Source organism: Grampus griseus (assembly GCF_964374135.1).
Source record: "Grampus griseus genome assembly, chromosome: 3".
Taxonomy (NCBI): Eukaryota; Metazoa; Chordata; class Mammalia; order Artiodactyla; family Delphinidae; genus Grampus; species Grampus griseus.
Window position 1 is genome coordinate 114,733,194 of NC_139019.1, and position 21,122 is coordinate 114,754,315.

The window sequence follows — 21,122 nt, forward strand, 5'->3', positions numbered from 1 at the left end:
ACTCAAAGCCCTCCATAAATCAAGCTCTATTTTGTCCCCTTAGCCTGGTACCTGTAATTCACTATTCTTTAATATGATTCCTAATTACATTAGTCTCCTTATTTCCCCCACCTCAGATGCCTATACCTTAATTTAGCTTGCTAAGCTTGTAAATCACATTCTCTACCAACCCAAAATCTACGTCCTTTAATGGACCTCTTCCTCCACAAACTTCTCCAACTTTTAGGGCTCCGTTGCTTATATCACATGCATGTTTGCAGACTGCTTTGGGAATGTACTGTAATTGTATTTAATTTTCTAACTCCTGGATTGATTGAACTATCACTCACAAAGACGGTATCTTCTACTTCCTTAGGATCCTAGCAAGCTTTATAGTTTTACTTAAGCCAAAAAGATCCGTGACTTCCAATCATAAAGTTCTATATCTTTCTCAAGAAGGCTCAAAATACTAGACAATACCCTATTAATCTCCATCTCTTTTTAATAAAAAGCTCACTAGTTCACTTCACTGATTTAGTTTTTATTTAGTAACAGAAGTTGGAATAAACTCAGGTGATAAACTTGATAACGGAGTTTAGCCTTCAAATAGTAATGTTATGAATTCTAAAATACACAAGAACCCTACACACAGAAAGGAATAATAATATACTATTCAAGAAATACCATGTGCAAAGACAGTATAAGTAAAACAAATGCCGAGGATAAAGATGCTACCTATATCCATGCTTTAATCTTCTTTAAGCAATGACATAAACAGAGAACTCTGAAAACCTTAAGTTTTACCAAACATTGAAGAAAGGCTGAATAAGGCAGTACTTACAGCACAATGCAGTACTTTTAAACATTATAAACTCAATCTTGGTTACTTACCTTCTCTGACCTGTAGTAGAACAGTTCATATTATAAAACCACTTTCCCCCCAACAATCTCGTTCCCACAAATGACGAAAAGTTTCTATACAGAAGAAATCACAAGTTTCACACACACATTCACACACTCAAAGAACACACCAAAGGCTAGAGTTTTCTTTTCTTTCAGAGTTTATTGTGTACACATACACTTCACAGGTTTTGTTTTTTTTTTTTAAGTCTGTACACTTCACAAGACAGTACAAACTAGCTACAATCTGCTAGCAACACATCAGGACATTAACACATCCCATAATTTTTGCCCTAAAACAGGCAATTGTGCTACTCCAGCTCTCTGAGAGAGATTTTTCCAGCTCATGTCATGTGGCCCAGACACCTCCTCTTCTGTAACTTCCACTTCTGGAACTTCCACAAGCCCAAGCTCTATCTTTACTTCTATTTCATGTTCAGCTCAGTGCAGATACTCTGGGGCTTCACTTTTTCATCTTCATATCTGCTTCAATGGCACAGCGGCGCCCCCTGGTTCCCCCATCCTAGATGACAGGCAGACAAAGACAGGGAGCATGAGTGAGTTAGCTATGAGGTTAGAGAAAAGGTGCAACAAGAATGCTGGGGATTTGGTTTTGGGGGGGGGGAAGTGGGGGGAGAATCAGCAGAAAAATCCAGGAAATGAGGGGCATTTATCTGTCTTCCCACAGAGTGGGCTAAAAAGCACCTGGTAGTAGTGTGTGAGAGGAAATGTAGGACAGAGTACCTTGCTTCTGCCCACCATAGAGGTCACTGGAGTTCACCTGGGGTCCCACAGAATGACTATCAGTCATCCCACCCGGGCCCCAAATCATGTGCAAAGGAACAGGAAGAGTAAAAGATGGGTGGGAGAGTCAGAAAGGGCAGTGGATAGTGAGATTCTTGGCTAACATACCTGTCCAGCTGTTGATCCCTATAAGAAAGGCCTTTCCTGCAGACTGACCCTGGCACTAGTTCCCTAGCACCTCCTGAGTTGTTTTCCGTGAGATCAGGACAATCAGAAGGCTTCTTTCCATCTGCTGCTCTCTCCCTGCAGCCCAGCTCCTTCCTCTTGTGCAATACTTTGCTGTCTTCAATAGATAAAAGATTCTATTAACCAGCCTTGCAACAACCAGCCAATTGCCTGGGGATTCAGAGTCACTGTTGCAGGCCAGTAGGAAAGAATGGAGATTACGGACTGTGGTACGGACTAAGGCCTGTAGGTAAGATGAGCTAGTGAACACTTTTGCTGGGCCAGGCCATTTTTACATTTCTAACATGCAAGGACTCTAAAATTCTTAGATCTCATGAACACAAGTTGCCTTTGAGGCAACAGTAAGTATAAAAATACCACCCTTGCATTTGTATAACACTTCCTTTTTTTTTTCAAGCCATTTTATCCTCAGAACATCCCTGTGAGGTACGCTGGACAGGCACCTCATTATATTACCTCCAGCACACAGATGAGGAAAACAAAGCTCCAAGAGATAATCCAGAGTTTTAAGATCATGTGGTTTTCTAGGCTGATATCCTTCCATTACATCATGACTTAGTGCCTCATAATGAACAACAGAGAGTCAGAGTATTGTTCAAATCACAGAGGAAAAGATTAGAAGTCTTTCGGCTAGCTTTACTAAGCTTATCTCTAATTCCACCAGCCACTACTGTTATGTAGTGGTCACTGTTACTGAGATCTTTATCTTAAATTTTACTGAATGTTTGTGTATCAGTCATCACTCTTGCAACTTAGTATTAGAAGAAAAGAAAAAACCCATGTGCTGAGTATCTGTAGGTATGAGGAACACTTTTTAAAAGCCAGCTAGCAGTTACTGCTCTGAGCAATCTTCTATTTGTAAGAAAAGAACTGTCAAAAGGTGCAGTCAAGAAATGAGGAGAAGGTGCATCCTAGATCCTTACCAATAATACCTCATTTCAGCTCAGTGAAGTCATAAATGGTCCCTACCCAGCCCACACACACACACATGCAGAAAGACAGGAGTGCAGAAGAGAGAGTTTCTTATTCGATGACTTGAATAAACAGAAGTTTAAGACATTGCCACAGTCTGCATGTTCGATTTCCCTCTGCCACCCACCCCCAGCAAGAGCTGAGAAACTTTGTGGCAACACCACCCCTTGCAGCCATTCAATACTTACAAAGAGAGAGAGAAGGAAGGCAGGAGAGCCCATGGGGACACTGTCCTGTTAGAGGACAAACAAACACTGATCAGGTTCCACGGAAACTCTCAGCTGCAAGCACCCCAAACCTCAGGACAGAGACACAAGCACCACACACACAAAGACAAAAATTTTTTAACTCAAGAATAAGAGGAAAGAGATCCAAAAGCAATCTGGCCATTATGCCTCTGGAATAGGAACTGATGGTCCCCAAATGCTGCAAGCTATGTCATTTCTCCCACCTTGTGAGCACTCTCCGAGAGGAGATAATAATTCATGCACTCAGCTCACAATTTCTCCCATGTGACTGGGTCTTCCAGTCACAGCAGGTTTCTTCAGTGTTTGGATGGGAGCAAACAACTACCATTTTAAAATCTTTATGTCTGTATACCATTGGAATGTAGAAGCCTGGAAGTACCAAGTAGTAACATAAGGTTCCTTGGATGCTTCAAACTTCTATCACTGGAACACTGGCACACAGGCTCTTCCTTGGTCTCCTCACCTTCTCTGAAGAATCCTGTTTGCGGGTAGAATCTCTCCCTCGAAGACTTTTAGCACTGATCCCAGATTCAGATGTCTGCATAATCAACTGTGTGGCCAGGAATTGCTGTAGGGAGAAGAAACAGAGTTGGCCCTAGAGACCTGATCCATCAAGGAAGAATGAAGACACCTTAGGCTTTGTAAATAGGAGTACAGTACTGTTCTGCAAACAACATTCAAATACGTCTTGAATGATTAGGAGTTTTAGCACATTAGGTTTTAGTTCTAGTTGTGCATGCTAAGGAATCGGAAAATGCCAAATAGCTCTAATTTTTTGTTGTTGTTATAATATAGCATCAAAATCTCTATGCTCTTACTCTATAGCACAGGGAATCAGTATCTTGTAATAATCTATAATGGAAAAGAATCTGAAAAGAATATACATAAAAAATTGGGGTGGCCAAAAGTTCGTTAGGATTCTTTTCTGTAAAATGTTATCTGAAAAACCTTAACTTTTTAGCCAACCCCATAGATATAAAACTGAATCACTTTGCTGTCCACTTGAGACGAACACAACACTGTAAATTAACTATATTTCAATTTTTTAAAAAATCCTAAAAAACAGATCTCTATGCTCTAAGAATGAGAGAGAATAAAACTAGATGAACCAAAGCAATTTAAGTAATCAGTAAGCAATTTAAGTAGACTGGCAGACTGCAGAGATAGACAACATCCCTCCAAGTTCAATATCCCAAAGGGTGCCTGGTAATGTAACTACAGGATAGAAGTAGGTTCCCTGCAATGAAAAGGATCGTCTACCATGTACATAATTCATATCACTTAAAAATATACATTCACCATTTCACAAAAATTTTATTAAAAAACTTCAGGAAACAAGATATTTGCCCAAGAAAGGCAGAATATTCTCTCACAACTCTTTTACCAAACCAGCATGAGAAAATCATCATGAATCCAGCAAGAACAAAATTGTATCTTCCTGTGTCCCTGATGGCTATTCCAAGCAAAAACCACAACACCCCTTCCTAACATCAATACAAATCCTTCTCTTGAGTATTTTAAAATTCTCAGGATCCTCAAAGTACCTGGATCTGCTCCAAGACATCTCGCTGCATTTCTACTGCCATGTGATAGACATCGTGGTCTGAGCTATTATACATCACAGCATTCTGGAACATCAGCATAATGTCACGCTGAAATTCAGCTGTGCTGCGGATCAGTCCATTTTCAATGTTTTTCTTAATAGTTGACAAATCCATAGGCCTAAAAAACAGAGCAGGAGGAAATGGGAGCATAGAGGGGAAAAGGACTCCACTGATCTCTGAATATACTATTACCGTATGCATTTCCTCATATATACCATTAGTCCCAGCTACCAGGACTCAAACACCAAGCCTTAAAACAAGTACTTAACCCCAAAACCAAATTCAGCCTATATAATAAGTACTGAGAAAGGTAATAAAGGGGGTTAATTCTTTTAGACTCAGTGATCCAGTCAGTGAAAAAATTAGTTTAGCACTTGGTCATACTTACATCAAAAACATCTGCTTTAAACTTTGTCTAAACCAAAAGTCCACTAAGGGGCTTCCCTGGTGGCGCAGTGGTTGGGAGTCCGCCTGCCGATATGGGGGACACGGGTTCATGCCCCGGTCCGGGAGGATCCCACATGCCGCAGAGCGGCTGGGCCCGTGGGCCATGGCCACTGGGCCTGCACATCTGGAGCCTGTGCTCCGCGGCGGGAGAGGCCACGGCGGTGAGAGGCCCGCGTACCGCAAAAAAAAAAAAAAGTCCACTAAGACTGGACAACTTACAATTCAGGCCTAGTCAGCGTGCTGAATGGATCATGGCTTACCTCTGTACAATGCTGTGGTAGCCAGGTGCTATGTCATCTGTAACAGGCTGCAGGAAGACATTAGCATACCTGTCCAAAAAGAATATGGTGAAATTACTGACTTATCCTCCAAGAAGCACAGGTGAGGGAACTTGATCTAAGCGGCTGAAGGTTTAAGAGCCAATGCCATCAGTCCTGTATAAGCATACTCAGACTTTTTTCTAATTATCAACAATGAAGAGGAGCAGGAGAAAATGTTCCTACTACTTGGTAAAGCCCACTCACCTATGATTAGCTGCGGCTCTCCATACAAGCATGATGGCTTTCTTCCAGATTTTCTGTGCCTGAATAGCTTCCTGATCCTCACTACAGACAGAGCTGAAATAAAAGAAATATGGGAGTCCCACTTGGCATAAGTCCAAAAAAATGTGTCTTAATTACTTCTTGTCAGATGTTTGTTCCAGGCCAAGAAACAGAAGATGAAAAAGTAAGACTAAAGAAAAGATCCTCTCCTACTTCTCACCTTCACTGCCTTGACCTCAAAGAAAGAATCGCAGATACTCACAACTGTGAAGAAGCAGGGCTGCTGGGGATGGAGTCTGCCAGTGTGTGGGACTGCAGCGTAGCATTGTGTATGCTAAAGCCATCGTCACTCTCACTCACAGGGGGCTCATTATCCATTTCTGACAAATAGCCTTCTCCTTGATCTTCTTCCTTAGGCTCCTCTAGGCTGGCCGCTTCACTGACTCCATCTTCCTCCTCATCCTCACCTGGGGCATCCTTAGACATAGTGTGCTCCAGTCAACAAATGGAAAGGAGAGCAAAGCTATCCAGCAAAGCATCATTAAACATGATCTGTCTTTTGGGTTAGATCAGTTCTAGAAAATGACCTCACACTGTTTCCTGACTGAGCCCTCTATCACTTATACTACCATCTACTTAAAGATACTGACTGATCAAGTAACTTAGAACCTGGACAAAGAATAAGACCCAGGATCTTTTTAAAAGGAAGAAAAAAAAAAGCTACTTACTTAAGACTAAGCTAAGAGGCGTTCCTTCTTTCCCCTTGCTCTTGAGAGGAACTCTGACCCTGGGTACAAAGTTATCAAAAATAGTTTTTATTTTGTGTCTCATCTGATGGAGCAAGCTCACATCGCACTAAGTCTGTTTGTTACTACTGCTTTAGTAATTCTAATAAGAAAACTTTGGATGACTTTCTCTGAATAGTATAATTAATAATCTGATTTCTATATGCTCTCCCTGGCTCTGATATCCCTACTCACTCCAAATCACTCTGGATGTATCAAAGCTTCTTTGTGCATTATATGCAAAGAAAGGTCTGTGTGATATTCACAAACTCTTTCAATTAGGAAGCACCTGTTGCCATAGTACTCCCACTATGCCTAACTGTCCACTGCAGCTTTTCCCCATGCAACTCCTTAACCAGTCTCATCTCAGAGAATAATGATGCGAATTTACTGAAATTCATTAAAAGGTAGTGCTATAGGGAAATCTAGTCACACAGCAAGAGGAATAAAGAAAAGTCTGAAATACCTTTATCTGGCTTCCAAAAATAGTCCCTGATTCTTCTTTCAATGAGTCTGCAGAGGAGAGAAAGACTACCTGAAGATTTTTCCACCTTAGCCTTCCCCTTCCTATGGACAATAGTCCCCTGCAGCTCTCCTTTCCATGCTGACCTATTCTACCTCCTCTACTTGCCCACAACCCACAAATCCCTCAGAAGCCAAAGCAAATGATTTAAAGTTAGTTATAGAGTACATATTTCCTGGCTTTATTATTTACCTGACATTTCAAACTTGTGCTGAGTCTCTGACTCTAAAGGATCTTCAATGGGATTTGAGCCATGTGATGGAGACAACATGCTTTCAGGGGATGCCTGAAGACCAAAAAGAACAAATACCTTAAGTCCTGGTAAATCACTACAGCTTATACATTATTCTTCAATGATAATGAGACTATACAAGAAATTCTAAGTCCTCCTACCCATGTAATATGATTCTAATGGTCACCTTAATAGAACAGGGTTAAGTATATATAGCACTGATCATACCTATGGGCTTTGGACACATCAACATGTCAGAACTCAGGCATGCAACAGGAAAACCAAAGGCCTAAAATGTCACTTCTTACCTAAGATATAACCCTCCACCCCCTGCCCCCATCCCCCAAGCCCCTGATGTTAAATACCTCTGTCTTCACTGTTGTAATTGGAGTTTCATCGCCTCTCCTACTGGAAGCATCTGCTTCAGTAATTTCTCCAGTTGCAGTACTTCTGGGTTCCTCATCTAAGTCCTGACTCCTGAGTTCTGGTGGCTCCATACTCGTGGCTGGAACAACTCCAGATACTATTTCAGCCCCTGAAATGCCTTGCTCTGGTTCTGCAGGTTCCATTTTGATCTCAACACTGGGTTCCCTGATGTCCACCAGTTCATGGATTCCTTTGCTTTCTGTTTCTTCAAAGTCCAGCCTCTCTTGCTTGACCGTCATCTCTGGTGCAGGGAGAGGTACTGGCTTGTCCCGTTCCTGCTGCATAGGGTGCTCCCAGGGGCCAGGCAGGGATTGGGGATCATCATTCTCTTCACAGAATGACAGTGCTGCTTCCACTGCTGCCACATCCAGCACTTCAGGATGATCATCTACCTGTCCCATAATATAAACACTGTTGAAGCCACAAAAAGAAGCCCAAGTCCCTCAATTCATTAGCACCAAATGAGATGGCCTGAATCTGAAGCTTCTCTCTCCATCTTCTCCATGTAGCAGAAGCAACCAATGGACAGGTACCTGTCTGGTGCAAACCAGTAACATAGGAAAGGCTGGGTAGATGACTAGTATGTCAGCATCAAAGGCCTTTGGGACTACAGAGATAGAGATGGGAAGAAGCAGGAGAGTTGTTTATGTAATTCTTACTACAAGAAGCAAGGAGAGGCTGAGGAGAGAAGCCTATGTAGGACCCATGAGACATTCTTTGGGGCTTTGCTGAATAGTTACCTTGTCCTCAATGATGGCAATGATGTCCCCAACAGTCTCAAAGTCCAGTTCTTCACCTGTGTAAGACACAGCAATATCCATCTTCTCAGCCAGATCTAAATCTTCCTTCCCATCAATGCTAGGAGCCTTTGATCCTCCAGGGGCCTCTGCTACCCCTGACCGGAAACACTCTTCTTTGATAGAATTGATGATCATGGAGATTTCACTGCTATCCATGGAGACAGTCACAGTATGTGGATCCCCCACAGCCTCCATGGGAACACAGGTGTCAGGCTGACTCACTGAATAACAGGAAAAGAAAACCATCTCAGAAGCTTATTTGGTACCAACTGCCCACCTGGAGATCACACCAATGCTGTGGACAGATGTCAAGCACCCATACACTTAAGCTCAGTAAAAGTTATCTTACATCTGCCCATGTTTTCTTCTCCTCAATTTTATCTAGAAAGGTGAAAACACATTCTCAAGCCCATTCATATATGTACACTTAGCCCTTTTGCCCCAACACATAAATGCCCACCCACTTCTTCTCACATCCTTGTTTTTGTAAGAATAAAGATGCACATGTCCACAGAGAACAGAAGCTGATGCTCTTGGTCGCCTTTCTCTAACTGAAGCTCAAAATGAAATTTTGGATCTAGTTGCTGCTCAGGGCGTGGGTCAAGGACGCACCTGGAGCTACACTCTCAGGAGTGGAGACAGCCGGAGCAGAGGATGGTGCTGGCAGCGCAGGCATCATGACAATGGTAGCTTGGGACACAGACTCTACAGGGGGTGGCACAATTTTAACTGGAGGTTCACTGGCAACAGTAGTGAAGGAAGCAAGAGGTGTGGTGAACTGTGTAGGACCAGCTTCTAAAAGCCGGGAAAGAGTGGGAGCACCTAACAGACAAAGAGGTACACAAACGAGGTAAGAAGAAAGCACATGAGCAAGAAGCAAACAATAGCCACTTTAAGACTCAAACCAAGAAAATTTTTAGTCTCAAAGGATGAAAGTAACTCCTCTGTTAAATAAGCTCATTATCTATATCCTTATTTTTTCAAACCTTACTTAAGATCTTCTGCCAAGTTAGGAATGACTCAAAGCACTAGAATACATAACTCACATGAAAAATGAGTGGTAATTTAAAAAAAAAGGTATGAATAAATCTGTCCCTTCTGCTGAAGTTAAGCATGCTATAAACCACCCAAATTTAACACCACTCAAATACTAAAATCAAATGTTTGGCAATTTTTAAAACTCTTTTTTGCTTTACGTTTTCTACCTCATTTAATTCTCACTACATCCTTGTGAAGTATATATATTGCAATTAATTAAGAGGAAACTGAGGCTTAAAAATTAAGTTACCTATCCAAGGTCACAAAACCAGTGTGTGGCAGGCCTGAGACTCTTTAAGTCTAGTGTTCTAGTTCCAAATCTTATCTGCCTATGCTATAGTCTCAGGTATCCCTAGCACCCTTTTGTGATTTTTGCACCTTCACCATTAACTTCACTATTCCTCTCATTCAGTATCTACGCTGTGGTCATCCAGGACAATCAGTATTTTGAAGATGACATGGATTTACAATTTCGAGCACCACGTGGTTTAACAGGTGAAGTAGCTCCAAGGTTGGGCTTTAAATCTAGGATGCACAGTTGATTAATAACAAAGGCTAGAAACAAAGGGCAGTCAATGCCACGTTCAACATCTCTAAAATAAAGTCGACAACGGAAAAGTAGTGACTTACCTGAGGCAGCTGGGGAGGCTGCAACAGTGTTGGGTGTTTGCTGCATCTCCCCACCATGTATCATGGGAAGGACCCCGCCTACCTCCAGGAGGACACCTGTACTGTTCAGGTGGCCAGAAGCCACAGCCATTTCACTCTCATTGACCTACCAGGGAAGAATAGAGGTGAAGGCTACACTCAAGCTTTCCTTTATTACCACTTCCCAAAAAAGCTCCAGCAGTTGGCCAAACTTCATGAAACTAAAAGTTAACATCCAAAGAAAAGGATTTCAGACCCAAGGGAAACTCTGATTTTCAAAACTTATTGACAAGAGTTCTCTGGAGAAGAGAACCAAAATAATTATGGCTTCAGATACCTCAGGACCCAAGGATACTACTATCAACTATTTTGTTTTGTTGTGTTTTTAAATTAACATTTAACTAGGAGATCTCTTCCTCTTTTGAACTTTTTTTTCCATGTTATATTTTAGGTCCCAGGCACTCCCTTCCAAATTACTTAATCACCACAGCTCTCAAACACCCACAGAAGTCTCCATACCAGTCTGGGGCTAGTAGGCAGGAGGCTGCCCTTCTTCAAGAGCTCTGACAGCAGAGGGGAGGGGGGTGGAGTTGCTTTCTGTCCAAGCATCTTTTTCTGGGGTGAATCATCTGTTACTGGGGTCATGGGGGCTTCTAAGGGTGCAGAGCCTGGAGGAAGGGTGTCAGGAATTCCAGGAAACGAGGTGACTGGGGTACTCGGCAAAGTCCCAGGGGTTACCTAAGAGACAACAGAGAACCTTTATCTGACTTCTCAAACTCAGGAAGGTTCCCTACTCATCTGGATGGGTTAGTGTGTCTACCTATTACTTTATTAGTCCTGAGTGGAACTGCCCAGAAACCCTCTACCCGTCTTGCTCTCAACCACACCTTTCTTCCCCACAATTTTTTCTCTTCTACTCACTCAAACCCAAAGTGACTCAATCATTCCACCCAATTTGCCTTTTATAAACTCCTTACCCACTACCAATATTATATTTACATAGAAATCAGCCTATATTTCAGCAGGAATTTCGTAAGACCAGTACACTTACAAGTAATTCCTTGTTAGTCTTTTACCTATCTCTAAAAATGTCAAAAGCCTCAATGTTTTTAGGTCCATTCTTATCTTAGAGCACAGAACATGGTAAATTATGTCTTTAGAATTCAGACCAAGAGAGGAAATTGCCTCTAAGCCAAAAGTGGTTTCCTCGTCACTCAGCTCTCTGCTGGCTTACTGCCCCTTTGCTGATCAATTCCTGTGGATGGAAATATACTCACCCCAGAGGTGGCCTCTTCCATAGTGGTTGCAGTCAAGTCGGCAAGTGGATAATCACCTCCTGGGGAGGCAGAATCTATAGGAGAGCGAACCATCACAGTAGGTAACCTCCGAGGGGGTGTTTTTACTGCTTGACGGGCTAGAACATACAAAAGAACAATTTCTGTCTTCAAGATTGAATAAATAAAGCTAGACTCTGCTATTATATAGTAAAGGACAAATAGGGATGTTACATTACTAAGGCAGCATTAAGAATCTGGATTAGAAAGCTTTCTTTACAAGTTTTTAGCCTAATTTTTCCTATGAGCAATTCTCACCCTAAGCAAACTTGTGTACCCTAAAGGTCCTTGGAGTAGGAAAGTAGTTTAAACATCCCTCAATATCCTCTTCAACAACTTAAGATTCTGCTTTTAACAAGAGGGAAAGACCTCAATGGCTCAAAGCATGTATTTCTAGAATTACAAATGCTGAAGTTCCTCCCCTTATCCAATGACTAAGTTATTCTCAATCTTTTTACAGGCTTTGACTTCTAAAACCTTGTTTATGTTCAATACGTTATTATCAGGCTTTTGTGTCTTAAAAGAACATAAGGTCTAGTGAGATCTCATCAGAGCTCACTTTCTAAGAGTTTCTTCCTGGACATAAAGGGACGTTTTTATTCTAGTAAAAGAGAAGATGACAGAGAAAAGCATGCAATTGGAATTAGTAGATTCTGTGTTAACAAACAGTCTTCAACTGTCATCGTCAGGCAGTAGTGTATAGTCAAATTGTTAAACAGTCACTAGGTTCACCTTACCCTGATAAGCCGCATCCGTAGCCTTCCTCTTTACTTCAGCCTCCTCTTCCTCCAATTTCTTTTTCCTAAAGAGGAAGATAAGGGTTAGATCCTAGCCGGCTGTAGCTCCTTCACAGTGCCCTCACAGGGAAGTTTTTTTGCCAGGCTAGCACTTTCTAGAGGAAAAACCTAAAAAATAAATCTTTATCAGCAAAATAGGGAATTTTGAGTATACTGCCTAACTACCAAGTTCTTTACCCAGGCAAACTAGAGCCACTTTTAAGTTAGAACTAAGTTATGTTCTCACACTGAAATATTCTATCACATTACCTTCTAGGACTCACTACCCCCTCCCAGCCACCAGGCCACTCTGCAGCTTTCCCTTTCCAGAATCTCTCAAGTCTAAAGGGATGGCAGACGTAGGAAATAAGCCAGATTACTTAAGAAGTAAAGAGGATAAAAAGAGAAAAAGGAGTACAGATGGAAGAACAGTATAATATAACCCACATCGCAATGTCATTGCAAAGCTCATCCAGTCTGCTGTCCATGTGCCCAGCTTGAATTAGTTCTGCATCTCTTTTCAGCCGTCTGTAGGATGAGAGGTAGGTAGACTGGGTTTTTTAATCTATTTAAAAAATTCTGACTAGTATAAGCCAGGCCGATTTGTCTCTCCCAACCATTCTGCATTCTCTGATAAGTACCTATATTTTTCCTGGGTTTCCTTTATCACTTTCTTTAGTTCCTCAACTCGCTCAGCAGTCAGTTTCCGAACAATGACATCTTCAACGGTTTCTACCACTTCTCCCTTTTCACCCCGTTTCCGTCTATGGAAAAATTTAAAAAACAAACAAAAACAAAACAAAACAAAAAAAACACATTTGAATAAGAGAACATTTTTTCCTACTCCCACTTGCTTTCTTTGAGCCTTCTCCAACATCTAACCAGAGATAATTTCTAACTTTTATCACACCATGATATAAACATAAAAAAAACAGACTTCCACAGTAAATATTCTCCACTAAAGAGATTTGGCTCAAGTGCCTGGCTTTGTACTCACTTTGGGGTCTCAGTGGTCTCTAGGAGCTCTGAGTACTGGGAAGCACAATGCTATGGAAAAAAGTGAAAATATGATGAGCAAGCCTAAAAAGAAATGACCTTTCAAAGTTTCAACATATTAGACTAAGGTTTAGACAGGGGAGCTATATTTAAGGTAGGAGTAGCTTCTAGGAGGACAAATTACTTTGCAATCAAGTTAGTTCAAAATAATCAATACCATAACACAGAAAAGGGAGTCTTCTGGCCGGGAGTTTGTCTATTTGAGGAAAGACAAGCTAAGAGCCAATATTTATACTTAATATCTACTGAGTAGTTACCGTATGCAAGGCACTGTGCTTAATGCTTTCTAGGTATTACCTCAACTAAATACTTTCAACAATCCTGAATCAACTTTTATCCCTATTTTACAAATCAGAAAACTGAGGCTCATGGTTCAAAGTTTTCAAGTGGAGTCATATTAAACCCAGATCCATCTAATGTACAAGACTGGTCTTTTAACTGTTATGCTACACTGACAAGAATAGTTTGTAATAGTGTGGGCATACATGGATGGATCTGCAAATATTGAGAAAAAGGAAAAGTATTCTCAAACTATTCTTCATGGTACAAAAGCCTTGTGATTAAAATGGTAGGACCTGGTCACACCGGTCAGAATGGCCATCATTAAAAAGTCTACAAATAATAAATGTTGGAGAGGGTGTGGAGAAAAAGAGAACCCTCTAACACTGTTGGTGGGAATGTAAATTGGTGCGGCCACTGAAGAAAACAGCACAGAGATTCCTCAAAAAACAAAAAATAAAACTACTATATGATCCAGCAATCCCACTCCAGAGCATATATCCAGACAAAACTATAATTTGAAAAGATACATGCAACTCTATGTTCATAGCAGCACTATTTACAATAGCCAAGCTAAGACATGGAAACAACCTAAATATCCATCGACAAGTGAATGAATAAAGAAGATATTCACAGACATAGAGAACAGACTTGTGGTTACCAAGGAGAAGGGGGTGTGGGGGAGGAAAGGATGGGGAGTTTGGGATTAGCAGATGCAAACTATTATATACAGGATGGATAAACAACAAGGTGCTTTTGTATAGCACAGGGAACAATATTCAATATCCTGTGATAAACCATAATGGAAAAGAATATGAAAAAGAATATATGCATGTATAACTGAATCACTTTGCTGTACAGCAGAAATTAACGCAACATTGTAAGTCAATTATACTTCAATAAAATTTAAAAAAGAAATAAACGTAAGAACAAATAAATAAGATACTTAAAAACCAAAAACAAAAAAGGCAGGACCTGGAAGGGAACCCACTTCACACCTCAAAAAGTGCTCTAAAAGAACGTTTACTTGGGAACTTACTTTTTGAGAGAACCAGTCTGGAGGGCGGCCAGGTTCTGCAAAGGGCTTGATTGCTCTGCTAACTGATACCCTACAAAATTAGAAAAGCTTATCACATACCAAATTGAAAAAAAAAGAGAGAAGGTATACTGAGAGTTCAAGGTTTAGAGTACAAACTTTGGAGTAAAAAACTGTCACTGGGATATATTCTGCAATATGTGACTATGGAAAATGACACAGCTACTGAAAAGTCATTTTAGAGGGAAAGCGTCATTGCTAAACAGTCTTCCTACATGATGTATTTCCTGAGTGAAGTGAAGCTATTAGGACCTAGTAAAGTACCATTTCTGTTCATTTGGGAAAATATTTTTATGTTGATCTTGGTTCTTTCAGAAAACATCTGTCATTTGGGAAGCAATCTATAAAATATTCCAGCCTCCAAAAGTTATCTTTTGATCTATTAATACAACTCTTAGGAATATAAGAAAATAACAAAAGAAGCAAGCACCAGGAAGAAAGCACCATGTAGACTTGACCAGACTGATGAACAGTTAGGTTTTTCCTAAATACCTGCAAGAGGATGTTTAACTTATGGCACTTCATCTCTAGAAAATATTAAACAACCCATAAAAATAACTATGAAATATAAAATATACGGTGATACAGAATGTATTTATAACATAATATTAACTGAAAAAAAGTGACACCATTTTCTGCTATGATGCACTCATATGACTTTTTAAAAAGTTACAGGTATAAAGACAAAGGAAGAAACAGGCAAAAATGAAAATAGACTGAAATGGTTTGATGCAAGAGCGTGAAGGGGCTTCAACTGTGTCTATTTCTTTAAAAAGATCTGAAGGAAACATGACAAAATATTAAGATTTCTTAAATGCAGGTACCAGATACATGGGCACTCTATTACTCTCCCTACTTTTCAATGTGGCTGAAGTATTTCACAACTTTAAAAACAAAAAAGTTTTGAATTTTGTGTTGGGATAATGGTTTCAGAGTTTTTTCTTTTATAAAAAATTTACTTTATCCCTGGTGGCGCAGTGGTTGAGAGTCCGCCTGCCGATGCAGGGGACACGGGTTCGTGCCCCGGTCCGGGAAGATCCCACATGCCGCGGAGCGGCTGGGCCCATGAGCCATGGCCGCTGAGCCTGAGCATCCGGAGCCTGTGCTCCGCAACGGGAGAGGCCGCAACAGTGAGAGGCCCGCGTACCGCAAAAAAAAAAAAAAAAAATTTACTTTAACATTGTTATGTGGATAGCTATCAGCAAAAAATAAAGTTTGATCCGTAAATTACATCTTTCTTTATACTAAGAAAAGCCCCCAAATCGATCAAAGATTTATATATTTTTAAAAATATAACCATAAAAGTACTAGAAGAAATCAAAGGAGATTTTATAACCTCAGACTAGGGAAGAACTTTCTAATTATGTCACAAAATCCAGGAGCTATAAGAGAAAATTATTAATAGACTACATTTTAAAACTCTTCATGTAAAAATATTACATTAAGCAAAGCCAAATAGCAAAGTGGTTTAAAAAAATGCACCTCAAAATAGACAAATGGCTAATCTCCCTAATATATAAGGAGCCACCCCACCCCCCCACCCCCAGTCAAAGAGAAAGACTAATAGTCAAATAGAAAAACAGGAAAAAGCAGTTTACAGAAAAGGAAATAAAAGTGGCTCTTCAACACAAGAAGATATTTAACTTCACTCATCATAGGATAGATGCAAATGAAAGATATGAGAACTATTTCAAAGTTTGATCTTATACTGTCAAAGATCAAAAATACATAACACCACATTCTATGAATCAGGCCATAGAAAAACAGGTACTATGACATATTACCAATGGGAGTATAAATTGAAACAAATCTCTGAGTAGGGCAATTTGAAATACTTACCAAATTTTATAAACATATATATTCTTTGACTCAATAATTCTACTTTCAGTTTATCTTAGATACAATTCATACATAACTACTCAAGGCTATATTTATATTAGCAAATGTCCATCAACAGAGTTCTAGTTAAATAAATTATGGTACTGCATAAAATATCATGCAGCTGTTAAAAAAAATGAGCTAGATCTTCATATGAAGATATACAAGGGTCTATAAGATACAGTACTAAGTTAAAGAAAAAGTAGCAGTGACAAGGTAAAGAACACTGTGCATAATATATAACCAGTTGTGTTTAAAAAAGAGAGGGGAAAAGAAAATATTTATTTGTTCATGTATACAAATTTAATGGCAGAGAAACACACAAGAAACTGCTAACCCTGGGAGATAAGATACAGTGATGGGAGGAAAACACTGTGTACCATTTTAATTTTTATTTATTTCTTCACTTATTTTGGGCTTCTTTGGGTCTTCATTTCTGCGCGCGGGCTTTCTCTAGCTGCGGCAAGTGGGGGCTACTCTTCGTTGCAGTGCACAGGCTTCTCACTGCAGTGGCTTCTCTTGTTGCAGAGCATGGGCTCTAGGTGCGCGGTTTTCAGTAGTTGTGGCACACGGTCTCAGTAGTTGTGGCTCACGGGCTCTAGAGCACAGGCTCAGTAGTTGTGGTGCACAGGCTTAGTTGCTCCGCGCCATGTGGGATCTTCCCGGACCAGGGCTCAAACCTGTGTCCCCTGCATTGGCAGGTGGATTCTTAACCAGTGAGCCACCAGGGAAGTCCCAACCATTTTGAATTTTGAACCTTATGACTTAAGTACCTCCTCAAAATATAAATACAATTTAAAATTTTAAAGTTTTACTTAAGTGTTCTACTATTTTTTATATAAAAATATAAGAAAATATACAGATTAGATTCTACTTCAATTCAGTTTACTTGGTATTTCGTTTAAAAATGAGTTCAGTTTATATTTGAGTTATATTTAAGTTCAATCTGAGATTTACCAAATTAGTGTGCTTCGTTTTGTCACAGGATTTACCAGCTCGAGAACAGTTGCTACCTGGAAGATCCTGGTTTCATCTTTGAAAACTTATTTGAAAAATACATAAAGGGGCTTCCCTGGCGGCGCAATGGTTGAGAGTCCGCCTGCCGATGCAGGGGACACGGGTTCGTGCCCCGGTCCGGGAAGATCCCACATGCCGTGGAGCGGCTCGACCCATGAGCCATGGCCGCTGAGCCTGCGCGTCCGGACCCTGTACTCCGCAACGGGAGAGGCCACAACAGTGAGAGGCCCGCATACCGAAAAAACAAACAAACAGAAAACATAAAATTGTTTAAGTGTTAAGTGTGACCAGCAATGGTGCTTTGGTAAACTCATTTGAATGGTTAAAGTAGTAGAGATATACCATACAAATGCAAATTTGTATATTAAGTAATCTGAACACTTAAGACAATTAAAAGGTGTCCTTAGATCCTGAGGGAAAAAAGAGGGGGGAAAAAAAGGACTAATGTTAAAAATGAAAGCGTATGTCCTGGTAGCAAAAAAGATTGGAAACCACACACAGTCCTATTTTCTGGTACTTAAAAGAAATACTGAGTGCTAAGACAATTCAATAGGGAAAGAATAATGTTTTCAACAAATACTGAGTCCTGGGACAGTTGCATACCTACATGCAAAAGAGACTCCTGCTTTACAACCTACACAAAAATTAACTCAAAATGGATCAAAGACCTAAATGTGGAGAGTTGAAAGTTGTTAGAAGAAAATATAGACGTAAACAGTTTCTTAGCTACGACACCAAAAGCACAAGCAACAGAAGAAAAAATAAACTCATGTCAAAACTAACAACTTTTGTGCTGTAGGCAATACCAACAGGTATCAACGATACCAAAGAAAGGCACCACACAAAACAGGAGAAATATTTGCAAATCATCTATCTAACAAGGGATTTGTGTCCAGAATATATAAAGAATCTTAAAACTCAATAATGAAAAATAATCCAAGGGATCTGAGCAGACATTTTTACAAAAAAGACATACAAATGGCCAATAAGAACATGAAAACATGCTCAACAACACTACTGGTCATCAGGGAAATGCAAATCAAAACCACAATGAGATACCATTTCATACTCATTAGTACAGCTATAACGAAAAAAGAAAACAATAAACGTTGTCAAGCATGCAGAGAAATTGGGGCCCTCATTTATTGCTGGTGGGAATGTCAAACAGTGGGGCCACTTCCTAGTTTGGCAGTTCCTCAAAAAGTTGAATAGAGAATTACAATATGATCTAGCAATTCCACTCTTTCAAGACAACTGGAAACATATCTGCACAAAATCTTGTACACAAATGTTCATAGCAGCATTAATTATAACAGTCAGAAAAATGGAAACAACCCAAATGTTCATTAACTGACAAATGGTAAACAAAATGTGGCATACCCACACAAGGGACTATTATTTAATCAAAACAAGGAATAAAGGGGACTTCTCTGGTGGTCCAGTGGCTAAGAATCTGCCTTCCCATGCAGGGGACAAGGGTTTGATCCCTGGTCAGGGAACTAAGATCCCATGTGCTGCAGGGGAACTAAGATCCCATGTGCTGCAGGACAACTAAGCCCGCGCGCCACAACGAAAGATCCCGCATGCTGCAACTAAGACCTAATGCAGCCAAATAATATTTAAAAAAAAAAAAAAGAAATAAAGTACTGATACATACTCCAACATGAATGACCCTTGAAAGCACTATGCTAAGTGAAAGAAGCCAGTCACAGACAACCACAAACTATATGATTCTATCTACATGAAATGTCCAAAGTAAGTTATCTATAGAGAGACAAAGTAGATGAGTGGTTGGTGGGGAAGGGGGAGGGGAGATGTTAGAGAGGTAAAGAGGAGACTGTGGAATAACTGCTAAGGGATAAGAGGCTTCTTTCAGGGGTATTTAAAATGTTCTAAAATTAGACTCTAGTGACGGTCTTACAATTCCAAATATACTAAATTCTGTGAATATACTTGGTTAATTTTATGGTAAGTGAACTATATCTCAATAAAGCTGTTAAAAAACAAATGCTGCTTAAAGGTTAACTTATGGAATCCACCGGTATAAAAAAAAAATACCCGACAGTTTCTAATCCCCAAGAAAGCAGATACCTTACCAATTTTGATCTCCACTCCTCATAACGGAAGACGCTAAACACAGCTTCTCTCGGATGGACCATGGCTCTGTAGGGCCAGTACTCAGCAGCTTATGTTCTGAAAGGAGAGAAGACTTGGAGACAACCACTGAGACACTAATTCTAAGCCCCAAAGGGAGGACTAAAAGCCTAACACAGAACATCCCAACCTGTAAGGACAAAGTGAGCCACTATCACCAAATCTTGATTTTCACCTCTCTAGTAAACACCACCACTAGGGTGACGCCTATTCATTGCATGAGAACTGCACTGAGTATATGGCAAAACATTTTTTCTTCAAATGCCATGGTTACTCTATGTTTTTTTTTTTTAAAAAAAGAGTCACTAATTTATCGCAGTTCTCCCCAGAGACCCAGTTTTAAGAATGCTTTACTCCAGGGACTTCCCTGGCGGTCCAGTGGTTAAGACTCTGTACTTCCACTGCAGGAGACACGGGTTGGATCCCGGATGGGGGGAACCAAGACTCTGCATGCCCCGCGGCGTAACCAAACAAGAATGCTTTATTCCAATTTGGACGCAAGGGCTATTTCCCAGGATTCCGAGCGGCCAACCCCCACACCCCACCCTGCACTGCCCCACCTCCTTCTTAGCATAAACTTGTTTACTTCTCTCAGGAACACCCACTACCCTTTAGCTGCTGGGCCTAAAAAACCTTTTCACTCCGTGAAACAGGGGGAAATGGCTGAGATGCACGAAATGCAATTTCCCCCCAGTGGCAGAAAAAGCTCACGGTTAAGATACCCCATTTCTCTGTGAGTACAGGCCTCACAAACGTTCGTCAGAAAACGACTCTTTGAGACGCCGACCATTCCATATAGCTGTTGTGTGGACAACATGTCTGCCCACACGCCCGAGCCTCTGAGGAACCTTTTTTCCTCTCACTCCGCGGAGCGCCCAAACATACAAGAACTCCCTGAGGTGCTTCTCTCAAAACTCCGCGGCCTTACTGAAACACAAGACTCTACGCTTCTAGGCCCCCAACCATTGGCCTTCACAACGCCGGTCGAGGGCAGGTCTTTGACGGCCCTGGGCCCTCAGACAAATCATTGCTCCTACTCTCTAAGAGCGTGACAGAAATCTGTTGCCTGGCCTTGGCTCTACAAACACCTTCCACACAAGAGCAGCGCAATTACTTACTGCCCGTTCCGGTCGCCATCTTGGCCCCGAAGTCTCCAACCCCTGAAGGAAGACCGTCTGGTAGGGCTAAAGCCCGCGGGATTCTGGGAAATCGAGTTCCGGTGTTTGTTCGCGGTGCGTCATGGGAAATGTAGTCCCCACCCCCACCCCCCCACCCCCCAACCCCCACCCCCCCACCCCCCCAACCCCCCACCCCAGGATGAACAAGCGCCCTAAACTAGGTCTCCTGTGAGAGGATGGCGACTGAAGCCTAAGGATTGCCTTTAGGCTTCTTAGAAAA

The 21,122-nt window shown here is 40.9% G+C and overlaps 1 protein-coding gene across 5 annotated transcripts; it reads right to left on the reverse strand.

Moving 5' to 3' along the window:
- Nucleotides 1-1,038: 1,038 nt before the first annotated feature.
- LOC309820648 (bromodomain-containing protein 8) lies at nt 1,039-20,965 on the reverse strand. 5 transcript variants are annotated; one of them, XM_082651543.1, is made up of 22 exons: nt 20,843-20,965; nt 19,667-19,763; nt 14,619-14,688; nt 13,242-13,291; nt 12,886-13,008; nt 12,692-12,772; nt 12,206-12,270; nt 11,412-11,548; nt 10,654-10,872; nt 10,117-10,261; nt 9,061-9,270; nt 8,389-8,669; nt 7,588-8,040; nt 7,183-7,276; nt 6,934-6,980; nt 5,945-6,159; nt 5,665-5,757; nt 5,401-5,469; nt 4,634-4,811; nt 3,553-3,657; nt 3,030-3,074; nt 1,039-1,402 (listed from the first exon to the last, which is right to left on the reverse strand). In XM_082651543.1, exons 1-22 carry the CDS (start codon nt 20,859-20,861, stop codon nt 1,343-1,345), a joined length of 2,856 nt encoding a protein of 951 aa, XP_082507669.1. In that variant the 5' UTR covers nt 20,862-20,965; the 3' UTR covers nt 1,039-1,342. The 5 variants fall into 5 exon arrangements, with proteins under 5 accessions (XP_082507669.1, XP_082507671.1, XP_082507673.1 ...); XM_082651545.1 differs by lacking the exon at nt 12,692-12,772; XM_082651547.1 differs by lacking the exon at nt 10,654-10,872.
- Nucleotides 20,966-21,122: the final 157 nt, after the last annotated feature.